The 15,521-nt window shown below is 31.6% G+C and overlaps 1 protein-coding gene across 1 annotated transcript in view; it reads right to left on the reverse strand.

Moving 5' to 3' along the window:
* Positions 1-4,073: 4,073 nt before the first annotated feature.
* The window catches only part of LOC105836731 (ATP-dependent helicase brm), a 28,975-nt gene continuing 17,527 nt past the window's right edge, over positions 4,074-15,521 (reverse strand). Inside the window, exons 3-18 of the mRNA XM_012680968.3 lie at positions 12,234-14,305; positions 11,734-11,807; positions 10,990-11,242; positions 10,763-10,901; positions 10,512-10,673; positions 10,061-10,402; positions 8,985-9,222; positions 8,714-8,913; positions 7,374-7,531; positions 6,881-7,301; positions 6,634-6,800; positions 6,357-6,548; positions 5,949-6,279; positions 5,008-5,871; positions 4,762-4,936; positions 4,074-4,668 (exon numbers count right to left, since the gene is read on the reverse strand). Of these exons, the coding sequence (XP_012536422.1) occupies positions 4,523-4,668; positions 4,762-4,936; positions 5,008-5,871; positions 5,949-6,279; positions 6,357-6,548; positions 6,634-6,800; positions 6,881-7,301; positions 7,374-7,531; positions 8,714-8,913; positions 8,985-9,222; positions 10,061-10,402; positions 10,512-10,673; positions 10,763-10,901; positions 10,990-11,242; positions 11,734-11,807; positions 12,234-14,305 (5,934 nt within the window). The 3' untranslated portion in view covers positions 4,074-4,522. The remainder of the gene's footprint in view (positions 4,669-4,761; positions 4,937-5,007; positions 5,872-5,948; positions 6,280-6,356; positions 6,549-6,633; positions 6,801-6,880; positions 7,302-7,373; positions 7,532-8,713; positions 8,914-8,984; positions 9,223-10,060; positions 10,403-10,511; positions 10,674-10,762; positions 10,902-10,989; positions 11,243-11,733; positions 11,808-12,233; positions 14,306-15,521) is intronic.

A 15,521-nucleotide genomic window follows, 5' to 3' on the forward strand; every position in this document is an offset into this window, starting at 1 on the left:
GCAATTTATTCCCTTCCACCGTCGCTGTTCTCCACATCCTTTCGAATGGGACTCCTCTCCAAAAGGGAAAGCTCTTTCAGGCAAAACAACAAATATAACGTAAATACGCGGAACGTATTAAATTCATCATGCGATATTTATACGAAGAGTCTGAATAACTGGAACAAAAGTTATATCTCCTTTGGAAAAAGAAGAAAAAATATTGAGGTTAATAAAATATAATTGAATAGTAATTTAATGAAAATTAAATAACGAAATCTATTTCTACGAAATTTCAATGTATTTTTTATACGTTTGAACTAATAATTTATGTAAAATAAAGTTCATAGTATTGATTAACTTTTGATAACAATAACTTTAGACAAGATAAAAATGAAAATTCCGATAGGTATAACTATATGTATAAATACAATATTTATGGATCTCGAAGAAACGTATTACATATAATGTGTTTCGAAAGTGCTAATGCATATATCTTGTTCCTATAATACAATTTCTTTATATACGTATATTTTAGATATATTTTAGAATTTATCTATCTTTATTATCAAAATCCGGGAGATAAATTTAAAGGTTCAAGATTTCAAGATCTCCAATAATTTTTATTTATTTTTTCCTTTTTAATCATATATAAAATACAACTTTACTTTTGACTCTGAGTAAATTTTTTATTATCACATAAAATATGATTTCCTTCCCATTATGGACACATAAATAATTTTTGAAACTTCTATTAGTTAGGACTTTGATAATATCCGATATAGAAAAAAAATTTCACAAGATTGTTTAATCGGAAAACAGAGTATATAATACATTGAATACATTCAGTCAAATAAAAACATTCTCGGGTAAAAATCATTTTAGAGAAAAATTGTCATTTATTTTTTTATTTTATAAATTTTATTAAATAATCTTGTTTCTTTCCATCCTATCTTTATTTTTTTACTTCTTTTATTTAATTTTTGTTTATCACTTTTATTAATATTTTTATATTAATATTAATATCTTATAATAGTATTAATATTTTATATAGTAATTATAGTAAACTTTTTTATATATAAAAAGTCCTTCTATGACCTTTTTGGAATTAAACAATTTTTTTCCTAGGAAAATAATTATATTTTGTATATAATAATAGCAATATTAAAGATCTACACATTCTATTAATAATAATTGAATTTTATCTATACTTTCCTAAAAGAAAAGTGTATTTTTATAAAAAAAGCTGTTTCGTTACTTTTATTATATAATTCGTAAAAAAATAATATACATGCCTACCATATTTCGTGCATAGACATGAGGCATGCACAAAAAGGATGTAGTGAAGAAAACATATGGATAGTTCATAACAGCTTGCCTAAATTCCATCTAAATTCAAAACAGAACTAGAATTGCTACCAACAAGCGCGTAAGGGATTCGCGACGTTTACGACGAACAACGGTTCCAGCTAACCAAATACATTAGGCCAAGGGCCAACAAGCAGTTCGCCACTGTTTCATCGTTTTTTAAATGTCCTTTCTTCTTCTCATGCATAAGCTTGTAACACGGTATGCAATATCTTTATCCCGTAGGCGTAAATGGTCGTATTTGTAAAGAGAAAAGCGCCAACGTGCCAGTTTTGCCTGTTTATACGTAACTGACGTTTAATTAAATTCCAAGTTTGTAACCAAAAGGAACGGGACAAGATGTTAAATGTGCATAAACAAAAGCGTACAAAGAATCTATACTAAATATTTCAGACGTATATTTTACGGTGAAGCTAGTATTGACGTTTCCTTACCAAAAGCATCAAATAACCGATATCTGTAATACGATACAAATGCTATTAAAGTAGAGATAATAACGGTTCCTTTACAATATTGAGGATGTAAATAGATTTTAAAAAACCAAGTCTCATCTATGATCTTAATTAACGAAATATGGATTTTAAAAAGTCATAAGCTATAAAAACTTAAGACGTTGATAATTTTTTTAAGTGCTCTATCTTTTGTTTTGTATATATCTTGAACAGATGTTGTGTGAATCTAAAAATTCGCAATTCTAACAAATGTAAAAGAGTTATAATTCAGAGATAAAATCTACATGATAAAAAATAAATGTCTTTTTGTACGGAAAGTATTTTGTGTATCAAACCAATGTATATAATTTATTATTTTATTTTTTAATATTTTATTATTAATTTAAGTTAATTATATTAATATCTGTTTATTAATTGTAATAAATTTATATATTTATTATTTTTTAATTAAGAATATAATAAATACAATATAAAGATAATATGAAATATACAAAATATGAAAATTTGTATTAAAAAATGTAAAGAATGGATGGCCACGTTAACGTACGAATTCTGATCAAAATAAACATAACTTAGACGTGATCAGTAATTAAATGGATGATTTGAGAATACCGTATCGATATTTTTAATAAACTTAAATAGCTTTAAATCTCTTCATTTCATATCAATATTATAAATTGTTTATGTAATATTTATACATATTTTCACCTTCAATAAATATATATTAATTACTAAAGATCATTTCAAAGATGTAAAGAATAAAACAAAATTATTATTAAACTAATTAAATTAAAACAAACTTGTATAAAGAGTGTAACTTTTATTTGGAGAAAGTAATTTCACATAGAGAAATTGTAACTCGCAAGATTTTATCTATTTTTCATAAATCTTTCTTTTTTATTCACGCATTGTCTACTTATATCTAATGCAGCTGATTCAGTACAATATAATTTATTTTCTAAATACTTTTCGATATTGTATGTTACATTTGCGCACATAGATTTATATTTAATGTTGTCACTATAAATCTTAAAGAAATTATGTTATGAATGACCTTAAACCGGTATGTAAAAAATCAAAAAATTAATATTCTAGTATAAATATACCATGATAAATATATATTCTAACTATTATATAATACATTCATCATCATAATGAATATATGATGTTAAAGATTTACATAAATTGATACAAGAAATACATTTCCTTGTATAATATTTAACCCTTTAGTTGCTACACGCCACTATAGTAGATTTTCTCTAAATTATTGTAAGATTAAATTTTTTAAATAAAACAAAATTTAAATAAAAAAACTTAAATATCTTTAAGTTTTAAATAAATTTAAATCGATATATTGAGTTTAAAAAGATATTTAAATCTTTAAATATCTTTTTAAACTCAATATATCGATAATTATTGGCAAACTAAAAATTCAATTTGTTTATATAATCTTCCTTTTCGTTTCCTAAACTATTGAAAAAACTATTTGTCCTAATATATAAATAAACCTGTATTGTTATATGTATGCGATCAAATTATAAAATGCATATTAATGTGTAGAACAAAATTTTAAAAATAAAAAGATTAATATAAATTAATTAAATTGACTGTCAATAGTAAATTACACAGATCAATAAAAATCACGAAAATACTGATTATTTTCTATATTTTTTGGATATTGAATACAAGTCCGGTTTCCGAATTCATCACAATTTCAAGAATTAAAATTGCAAAAAAAAGTATTTTCACAAACTTTATCATAATATAATTACAATTTATATCGGCTACAGTTAACAAAATATTCACGTTAAATATGACGTATATTTGTAAAAATATCTACATATAATTTTTTGCTAAAGTTCAATAATTTAATTTTTTGTTGGCCTGTGTAATTTAATAATATTTTTATGTTAACAACAACCATCTTTATTAAAAAATGTTTGGAAAAGAATTATATGATATTTCAATAAACTGAAAATTTCTTGTTCTATATATATATATATATATATATATATATATATATATATATATACTGCGTGTATCTGATCTCTTATAGAAATCTAACATACATTATCTATTGCGGCGAGACATACAGTAATGCATCCAAATGTCTACATTATTCCCTAATAGTGACGTAAAGAACTAGAAATAAAATCCAACGATTGGAATTTAAATATAACATTCAATCAGACATTCATCGACAAGTAGAAAGATGAAAATAATATTCGACTTAAATCTTAATATTAATTTGTTTTCTATATAATATATTGTAGCTATTCGCTACTTGTAAAATCCGAAATAAAAGTTACAACACATTATGTCTGCTCTTATGTCAATATATATATAAGTAAATTTATGATAATATATGCTATATTCAATATTTATCATTCAATATCCGAGTTCATTAATTATAAAAATTAATAACATTAAAAGTTTACAGTGATACAGTAGTACTTCACAGCATAATCAAAAGTTACATACAATTCTTGTACTTTTATAAGATTTCATGTTTTTATTTAAAAGTATAATGTTCAGGCTTTGAATCTTCTTCGAAATCTTTAGCACACAGATTTATCAGCTATAAATTTTCAAAGATTCAAAAGCACATTTTTGGGGTTGTACTTCTATATTTCGGATATTATAATATAATTAAGATAATTCAATTAAATACTTAAATTAAGTTATCCTTTTAAAAAGTTTCAGTTTCAAAGAAGTATCACTTTTTAATTATCATCGGCATCATCGTCATCGTCGGATATATATTTTTTAGTAACTCTTTTTCTACGACCACCTCTTCCCTCACCTTTTCTTCCTTTTAGTTTAATTTTCATTCTCACGCTAGAATCCGCATCTGAACCATCTTCACCATCTGCAATAAGAAAATTAATGCGTTAAGGAAAAAAAGATTAAACTTCAGCATTTGCTAAATGCGCTACATGATAAAATACTAAAATATTTATACCTTTATCATCTCCATCCGAATTATTACCTTCCTCTTCGAGACGTTGACGTGCATTTGTAAAAACGGATTGTAACACTATCGAGTCTTCGTGAATTAGGGATGCTTCTTCGTTATAAATTTGAGCGTTCTTACAAAGTTGCATAAAATCTTTCTCAAGCTCATCTAAATCAGCATACTGGAAAAAATTATTAGATTATAAACGTGTGTCCAATGAATGCAAAAAGAATGCAATAAATAAATACTTACTTTGCCCTCTTCGATTTTCTGCAATAGCTTATTAATAGTCAAAGGTTTCTTAATGATTTCATAATAATCTGGTAATTCTCTTCGTGAAGGTAATTTCATAAAAGGTTCACTCAATAATCGGCCATCAGTACTGTCGGTATAATTAACAACTAATGTAATTAGTTTCTTCATAGCCCGTTTCATTTTAGGATCAACCAAAGACCCGGCACCTCTACGCTTCTTCGGCATAGGCTCATCATCCTCCTCGCCTTTCTTCTTTCGTTTTCGTGTCTTTTTCTTCTTCTTATCGTCTTCTTCTTCCTCTTCATACTCAGCCCCGTCATCGTCAATTGCCTTCAACCATTCTTTTTCAGTTAAACTATCTGTATAATCAACTTCTTTACGTTGCCTTGAACCTCTTCCAAGGAATCTATCCTCGTCCTCTTCATAAGTCCATCTTTCCACTTCGTCGTCATCCTTTACAAGCCAGTCGGGCAATTCGGCTTCTTCTAGTAGTCGCGATTTACGGTTTGGACCCAATTTGGCCTCTTCTCGTCGCCGTTCCAAATCTAATTTCTGAAATGTTTCAAATTCACCTTCTGACCTAGCAATCATTTGATTTACAGTTTCGTCGTCGGGCACTTCGTTCTCTTCCTCATCGTCAGCATCATCTTGATGTAAAATACTCTGAAGAAATTGCTGTCGCTCAGAGCCAGTGGACTTCTGATCGAACATACCAGCTTGAATAACTTTCTCGTCCATATTTAATTTATATCTGGCTGCTGCTAATATTCGTTCTTCAACAGAATTAACAGTCATTAATCGAAGTACGCGTACTTCGTTCTTCTGTCCAATTCTGTGTGCTCTGTCTTGAGCTTGCAGATCCTGCAAATATGCACATGTTATTTTATTAAGTTCAATACCGCATTAAATGTTATTATAGTCTACACATGATCACATACTTGATGAGGATTCCAATCAGAATCAAAGATAATAACTGTATCAGCAGCTTGAAGATTTAAACCAAGACCACCAGCACGTGTGGATAGTAAAAAGAGAAAATATTCCGAACCCGGATCGTTAAATTTCTTTAATAGATCTCCTCTGTCTTCAGCTTTCGTTGTACCGTCCAAACGTAAATACATAAATCCTCGCCAACTTAAATAATCTTCCATAATTGTCATTAATTGAGTCATTTGACAAAACAGTAATACTCTATGATTCGTAGCCTTCAATTTGGGAAGAATACGATCAAGAAGTTCGAATTTTCCAGACGCGCGATATAGATCGGGGCTAATGACAAAATAATTTGGATAATTATTATTATATTACATATATGCAACAGGCTCAAAAACTATTCAGATACATACCCAGTAATAACACCGGAACCTTGTGTGCCTACATGTTCGCAGTATTTTTCTTCTATAGCTTGGAACATGAATGGATGATTGCATAGTTTTCTTAGTTGTACGATTGTATTCATAAGAGCTTTGGCACCACCTTTTCCTTGCTTTCCCTTTTCCGATCCATCGGTTAGTAATACACCTTTACTTTGCATATGTCTAGCAAAAAATTTTTGTTTATGTATTATGCTAAATACAAATTAGTTTCATAAAAAAATTAAGGACAGACAATATATTTACGTACTTATAAAGAACTTTTTGTAGGCCAGACATATCGCATTTGATAATATATTCCACTTTGTCAGGTAATTGTGATTCTACCTCTTTCTTTAAACGTCTTAATAGGAAAGGCCGCAATACTTTGTGCAAACGACGAATAATTAAAATAGTTTCTTCTTCATTTAACTCCACCTATGCAAGAGAGCAATAATATTAAATAAAACGTGTTTTAAGACTACATTAAAATATGTTTTAATGTGTAAAATATTTACCTTTTCTCCAGTAGTCGCAAAGGGAGCATTAAACCACTGTTCGAATGTACTGCAGGATTTAAAGATCGAAGGCAATAAAAAGTTCAGAAGAGCCCACAGTTCGGGCAATTTATTTTGCAATGGTGTACCGGTTAACAGTAACCGATGAGGAGCCAAATAATGTGTGTTTAAGACTTGGGTAAGTTTACAGTGATGATTTTTCATTCTGTGTCCTTCATCAATAATCATATATTTCCATTGCAATTTGGCCAATACACCCTTGTCTTTTATGACATATTCATAAGTTGTCAAAAGAACGTTGAATTTTGTAGCTCGCATCTGAGATTGTATCGCTCTTCTGCCAGCTGGAGAACCTTTGTACGATACTACAACAACACTTGGCGCCCATTTTTCAAATTCAAGAACCCAATTTGATAATGTCCTAGAAGTATATGAAATTATCATTTAAAAGAATCATTCGCAGGATCTCGCTTTAAAAAAAGAAAAAACATACGATAATGGAACGATGATAAGGAATGGACCATTGACTTTCTTCTTTTCCATGAGATATGTTACTAGAGCAATGGTCTGTATTGTTTTACCGAGACCCATTTCGTCTGCCAGAATGCCATTCAAATTGTTGTTAAACAATGACACTAACCATTCCAGACCCTAAAACCATTCATTAAGTTTTTTCATTCGTAAAAAAGATTGATTTAAAATATAACCCAGATAACACAGAGATGAACAGAAATTCCTAAAGTCATTTTAATGAATACTTGGAGAAGTAGAAAAATGAATACATAAAGAATTCTTGAGGAATTAGTCACAATAAGTTCACATTGAAGTACTCCTTAAGAGTTCATTGTAATGAATACCTCGTAATTTATTATTTGGAATATTTAGAGTATTCATAGAGAAGTCATTTTAAAGAATACTTGGCAAAGTAGAAAAATGAATACATAAAGAATTCTTGAGGAATTAGCCACAATGAGTTCACATTGAAGTATTCATTAAGAGTTCATTGCAATGAATACCTCGCGATTTATTATTTGGAATACTTTGAGTATTCATCAGAAATTACTCGAGTGTTTGGGAATCTCAATTACATTTTTATAATTATATATCGCTTAATAAATGCTAATTTATACTTTTATACACGAAATGCGCTATATATAATTAACAAAACAATATATTAACAAATATGTATGCATAAACAAGAAGTGTTCATGGATCATCACGGGGCGTTAAGATGGATACAGTTTTCGAAGTCAAGCAACGTTGGCGATGGTTAACACTTGGATGGGTGACCGTTTTTTCAGGTACAGAAATTAAACATGTTTTAACAGATACGACTGTGGCTTGGCTGAAACATGGTATAATCTTCTTCCTCTTACAAAATTAATCAAAATTTTTTCTTTTTTAAATTTTTCTGAGAAACGTTCCAATATTATAAAAATCGGAACATTTATCAGAAATCTTGAAAATAAATTTTTTAATTCCGTTTGAGATATCTACTTGGAGAAGTCCTAATGAATACTTTAAGAAGTTCTGAGGAATTCCAACAAGTAATTCTATATGAATACTTTAAGAAGTTCTGAAGAATTCTAACAAATAATTCTATATGAATACTTTAAGAAGTCCTGAGGAATTCGAATCATTGTGCATGTAACTTCCTACGTTATTCTTAAAGTATTCTTCTATAAATTCCTCAGGAATTACTGTTCAGAAAGGAAGATTACTTTATGAATTCTTTAAGAAGACACTGTGTTATCTGGGAATAAACACATTAAATGTATTAATATTAATCAAATATATTATAAAACTAAAATTATATTAAAACGTATAAAATACCTTAATTTGATATTCTTTCAACTTTCCATTCACCATAATACTTGCTTGTTCAGTAACAACCTCGTGAACTGTATGAGCAATACTATAGTACGTTTGCTCTTCTGTTTTATTCGTATTATATTCGTCATCTTCAACTTTTGCTTTATGTATTGTTTTTTTTACTTTTTCTTCTTCAGAATCACCCATTGATTTATCTTTGCCTAAAATATTTTGTAAAGTTAACAGTTTATACAAAAAAATCTGTATATAAATCCAAGAATTAAATACTTACTATCAGATTTATCTTCGCTCTCATTTTCATCTTCGTCATCATCGTCATCGTCTTCGCTGTCTGATTCGATTGGCTCCCATCCAGGATGAGCTTCTAAAAAGGCTGATAATTGACTCATTAGTGGTGCTTCGTCACCGGTTAATGTGCGACCAGTAATCGTTTCTATTACACCAACACGAGTATCATCATTAACTCCGCCATCTTCAGCACTTTCACCATCTTGTAATTTCTTCTTTTTCTATGTAAATATAGGATTCCATCAATATATGTTATGTATATAGATAATTCATAGAAGTGTGTAAATCAAGCATTTGTGAAGTCAAATTGAATCGAATTAAATCTGATAGCATGTTCGAAATCAAATCTAAAATTTTCACTTCAAATTGAATCTTTTTGATTCAAATACAAATTAATTCGAATCAAATTTTTTCAGATTTATATTAAATATTAATTAAAATGTAATAAATATATAATATTTTCAATGATGTTGCAAATTCTTTTAATAGACGAGAAAATTAATCGCAACAATTAAAAAAAAATTCTCTCTCTCTCTCTCTCTCTCTCTCTCTCTCTAAGTCAAAATTTATAATAAATATTAGATAATAAGTGCAAGTAATATACTGATAAATAAGTACTGAACACATACAAATTATAATATTATTGTATAATACTTAACTTGTAATAATACTTATAATAATACTTGTACAAAGTGATAATAGTGCACCTCATTAGAAAAATATAACAGAACAATTTTTAATTTTATTATAAATTATATAAAATTATGATACAAACCTATAAAATTTTGAAACAAAAATTTATGGAAATAATTGTTTAATGTGTACATCTTTAAATAGTTTATAAAATTTAGACATAATAAGTTTTGGAAATTGACAAGCTATTAGGCAAAGCGAGAATTGATACGCGCTGACACAAGATTGGTCGTGCAGAGAATACAAATAAAACAATCAAAATAAGCTATCAAGTCAAAATCGAATCATCGATAATTCAAAATTCTAGAACTTCGCACACTTCTAGTAATTTAAAAAATTTCAAATCAATTTTAAAATTTACGTTACCTTCTTACGCTTTTGTTCTTCGGCTTGCTTTCTCCTTTGCTCCATTTTATGTTGCTTAACCATTTCGGTAAGATTACTAATATATTCATCCGTTTGGGATAGCAAGAATGCTAAACGTTTATCTTTCTTTTGATCGATTAATTTTCTGTATCCCTCTTCGTCTTCCGCCATAAGACGACGCATACGCTCTTTCTCAATGCGTTCTTGTTCTTTCTTCTGCTCCCGTTCAGCATTTGCGTGATAGTTAAGCACTGCTTTGTTAAGTCGAGCCAACTTTGCAACATTATTGCGATGAAATTCTTTAAAGTCCTTGCCATGTTGTAATACAGAACTAAGAAATTCCTGCAAACAAACATAAACGTCGTACATTGTATTCGTTCGCAGCACTTTTGCTGATATCATGTATTAATAATCAAGTTTTATAATTTTTCAGTATATTGGATAAATTTACTTGATGTTTCTGTCTTCGTTTACGTTCTGCTTCTAATTTCTGTTGCTTTTCTAATTTTTCAGTAGCTCTGGCTTCACGCAGTCCTTGTCGTTTCGTACGTTTATAAGCTTTCACGTTCACAGCAGTTTCTAAAGTGGTATCCTTCCGAGTACATGCTATAATCTATAGACAATTGGAAAAATTAAAAAGAATAACTAAAAATTTTTTAATCCTTCACATAAAATAATTAAAAAATTAATCAATTACAGTACCTCAGATCTTAATTGTCTCTGGAAATTTAATACCCTTAGCATGCGTAATTCAATCTGAGCTTGTATACGAAGATCTTCTGGCATGTTTGTAGGTAAATTGGTAAGTTGCTCCATTCTAAGCGATATTCGGGCCGCAACTCTGTTACCAATAAAATTTTTTGTTTTACTGATAAAAATACGACTTTTATTATGTATTATATTATATCCTTCTAAGAACCAGTTTCTACCTGTTTTCGCGTTCTTGCAATATTAATAACGGATCTAATCCAACGGGTTTTGCTACACTAGTCACTCTGTTAGCCTTAGCGCCAGACTGAGGTTGCTGTTGCTGTTGTTGTGGAGTTTGACAGCCCGGTCTAGGAGCACCTGCGGGACCAATAACATTCGGACCTGGTATTTGTGGCCCAGCTGTTGTAACAGGGCCTTGAGACGGATCTATGGGGCGTTGACCACCCATCCCTGGAGGAGGAGGCGCGCCACCTATTCAAATCCGTCTTAAATCAGGATCATTCTACCCTACTTTTGTAAATACCACAGTACATTCATTTCGTTCCACTCATAAAGAATTGATAAATATCATAATTTATAAGTAAGCATAATCTATCATAATAATCTAATACACAAAGTTATTGAGCGGAAGTTAATGCGGCAAGTATCTAACATAATGCATATTTAAAAAGATAAAAGCATTTAAAGTAAAATATTGTATAAGATCATTGTATACAAATTTCTACTAAATATATTTAAAATGACGCAACGTACAAAATATTTCTTGTATTAATATTTTGTGTATACTTATAATATTAAAAATATAAAAGCAAAAAGATAAAAAGTAGGAAAATAAATAAATAGCTCAAAAAAGCTTTACTTGAAATAAGCAAATTAAATTATGTGGCAGAAAGCGATACAAAAGATAGAGTAGTCACCCAGAGCATACAAGCTTACATATTGAAACATAATTAAAAACTCACCTTGAGCAGCTAATGCAACTTGTTGAGGTACAGGCTGATTTCTTGCTAACAATCTGTATGCCATTATCTGAGCACTATAAGAATGCGAGAAAAATTAAGAATATAAAAATAAAAGAACATAAAGAAAAAAGAAAATATTTATATATTTATTATTTTTAATTAAAAGATATTAAAATATATAAATTGAAGCTAATTTTTGTGATGGTAATAATGGCGTAAGAGCAAATGCTGCTTTCTGTATCAAAACTCAGATTTAATTTCACTCACAGAATATATCCAATTTTAATTGATCACTATCTCTCAAAAAGCAATGACAAATTAATAGAAAATACCTTTACCACTCGAGTTGGACATTACAATTTTATTATTTTTAAAAGTATAATTAAAGATATTACTATCTAATTTTTTGATACGACAGTTTTTCATTGAGAAGTACATTTTAACGTCCTTTTTATCTGTTTTAAAAATATCACATATAATAATTATAATTATTTACATACCGCAATTGTTGCAATTGTTGTGTATTAAAGGCTTGCTTGTCGCCCATGCCACTGCCTTGACGAGCTCTTAAGGCTAACAATTGAGAATATCGTGGATCTTCTTGCAACCCTTTCTCTTCCATTGAATCAATCGCTTTTTGAAGTGCATTCAGGTTTTCTTGTCCCGATCCGGGTGGCCCTGTAGGTCCACCAGGTCCAGTAGGGCCAATTTGACCACTTCCAGTTTGACTCATTTGATTTACTGGAGCTCCTAATGGTGTTGTGTTGCCGAGTACTTGACCTTGATTTTGACTACCGGGACCTATTTGAGTAGTAGGAGGTTGAACATTCGGTCCGTTAGGTCCCATTTGTCCACTCGCGTTTGTATGACTAATTTGATTATTTGGACCGCACGGTCCCATTTGACTATTCGGTCCAGGTCCCATTTGATTGCTTGGAGTATTCGGGCCCATTTGAGCACCTGGACCTCCTTGCATCATCTGTCCTGGACCACTAGATGGAATTTGTCCTGGTCCCATTTGACCAGTATGACCACTGCCTGGTCCCATCTGTCCACCAGGTCCGCTTCCTGGTCCCATTTGACTTCCAGGTCCACTACCACCATGTCCCATTTGTCCACTACCTGGTCCTATTTGTCCAGGTACGCCGCCGGGCATTTGACCGCCAGGTCCACTGCCAGCATTCATTTGCACTCCAGGACCGTTTCCTGGACCCATTTGTCCTCCGGAATTGCTTCCAGGACCTACTGTGCCCATTTGTCCTCCAGGGCCGCTGCTGGAAGTCATTTGTCCACCAGGTCCACTGACTATACCCATTCCGGTAGGTCCATTAGGCCCTATAGGTCCACTACTTGTTGTCATTGGTACGTTTCCTGAACCACTTCCAGGACCCATTTGCCCAAGAGTATTCGGTCCTAATTGGCCAACGGGACCGCTTCCTGGCCCCATTTGTCCTGGACCAGCAGGTCCCATTTGATTGCCTGGCGCGTTTGGTCCTTGCATTTGATTACCTGCTCCTGCAGGTCCCATTTGATTATTGGGTCCGCCGGGTCCCATTTGTCCACTCGGTGCATTCATATTCATTTGTCCGGGCGGACCACCCATGCTCATCTGTGTAGGGCCGTTTGGACCCATTTGTGATGGCCCATTATGACCTATTTGTCCAGGTCCATTCGGTCCAATTTGACCTGTTGGCCCAATAGGGCCCATCGGCCCGCTAGGTCCCATTTGCGTTTGACTGTTCGCCATCATCTGATTTGGACCACCCGGACCTATTTGATTCGGACCCATATTGTGTATAGTAGGACTTGCGGGCATCTGACCAGGAGCACCAGGACCTATATGACTTCCTGGACCACTAGCGTTCATGTGTGTAGATACCGGAGGACCACTCGCGTTCATGTGACTTGGAATCGGTGGACCGCTGTTCATATGACCACCCGATCCAGGAGGTCCACTCGCATTCATATGTCCCGATCCAGGAGGACCACTCGCATTCATATGTCCTGATCCAGGTGGTCCGCTAGCATTCATATGTCCTGATACTGGAGGTCCAGCACCACCCATATGTCCCGGTCCGGAAGGACCACCAGGTGTTAAGTGACCTGGTCCTGGTGGACCGCTTGCGTTCATGTGACTTGGAGGTCCCCCCATATGTCCGGATCCGGGTCCTCCAGGAACCATTTGAGAATTTTGAGGCCCTCCAGTACTCATCTGAGATCCTGGAACAGGTCCAGTAGTCGGAACCATTTGTCCTGGTCCACCCTGGCTCATATGAGGTCCACCAGGAGGACCTCCTTGTACCATATGAGATGGCGTCATTTGTCCGGGTCCTCCGGGACCCATTTGTCCTGGACCTCCTGGTCCCATTTGTCCAGGTCCTCCAGGGCCCATTTGTCCTGGTCCCCCAGAACCCAATTGACCGGGTCCGTTAGAACTCATCTGATTCGGACCACTTTGCATCATATGAGATGCACTTTGTGGCCCATTCGGACCCATTTGTCCGGGCACCATTGGTCCTCCCGGACCTTGAGAGGTAGGTACTTGTACGACTGGGCCGCCTGGACCTTGATTCTGTAAGAAACAAGAAAATTATTTATTTATAATTAAGAAATTGAAATGAATTATGTAAATTTTAAATAAATATAAGTCACAATTTTATCCTTAAAAAAGTACAATGTATTATAATATATATGTACTATATATATTATAATATAAATGTATATATATACGCACATACATGTGCACAATCCGCGTGCAAAAATAAGGAAAAACCTTTTGAAGCCATTTTAATTTCCTGGATTATTAAAATAGATCAGCTGTCTGATAAAAGTTTTGTTTTATTTTATCTATTATGTTAATTAACTGATACCGACAATATCAAATTAATAACAAAAATTAACTAATATGCTCTGACGATGTTGCACAGATTAACTTTTTATCGTTGCTCAAGTGATGTAATAAATATAAAAAATATTATTTATTCATTTGAATAATACCTCCGATATAGTGAATTAATACTCGAATATATGAACCAAATTTAAAGAAAAATTAAAAATTAAAATAAAAAATTTAAAGAAAAATAAATTAAATGTTTAATCAATAAACGTTTTAATCATAAAAATAAAGATAAGATTGCTTACTCAATCTGCAGCGGATTTTATTGTATCAACACCAATATCCACTGCAAATCGATTAGGCCATTTTATCTTTAAAACATTTATCAATTAAATATTTAACTTATTATTATTGTATATACATGAGGCCTGAAAAAGAATATTAGTTATTGCGAAGAATAATACTATTTGCTTCGGCAGTTGAATTGAAAAGACGTCCGCATAGAATGCTAGAAGATCTAAGTTCAATCCTGGCTAAAATATAATTTTTCTCGCAATAAATTATTTGTGGTTTTTTGGAAAAAAGGGAATCTCAGTTTTTGAACATCAATGTCTAATAACTGTGTTTCAAGACTAACAAAAGTGTTAGTGCACACTTCATATAAGGTAGAAATATTAAATTTGCAGAAAAATTATATTTTGCACCAAGATTTGTTGCAGACCGAATAGGCAATCTTACCTTTATCTTTATATGTTTAAACTACGCAATTTATAAAAAAGGTCAAATTTAATTGAACAAATTTTATTCTCGCTTCTCAAGCATTCGTTTTTAACAGATTTTAAAAAAGAATAAATCTACTTTTATTTCTTTAATTATCCAACCAGGTCAAGTTTTTCTCAACATTAATACAGTGCAATGTTTAGTTCCCGAGAAATAAGAGAATGTCGCTTTA

The sequence above is a fragment of the Monomorium pharaonis genome, chromosome 2 (genome assembly GCF_013373865.1).
Source record: "Monomorium pharaonis isolate MP-MQ-018 chromosome 2, ASM1337386v2, whole genome shotgun sequence".
Lineage (NCBI taxonomy): Eukaryota > Metazoa > Arthropoda > Insecta > Hymenoptera > Formicidae > Monomorium > Monomorium pharaonis.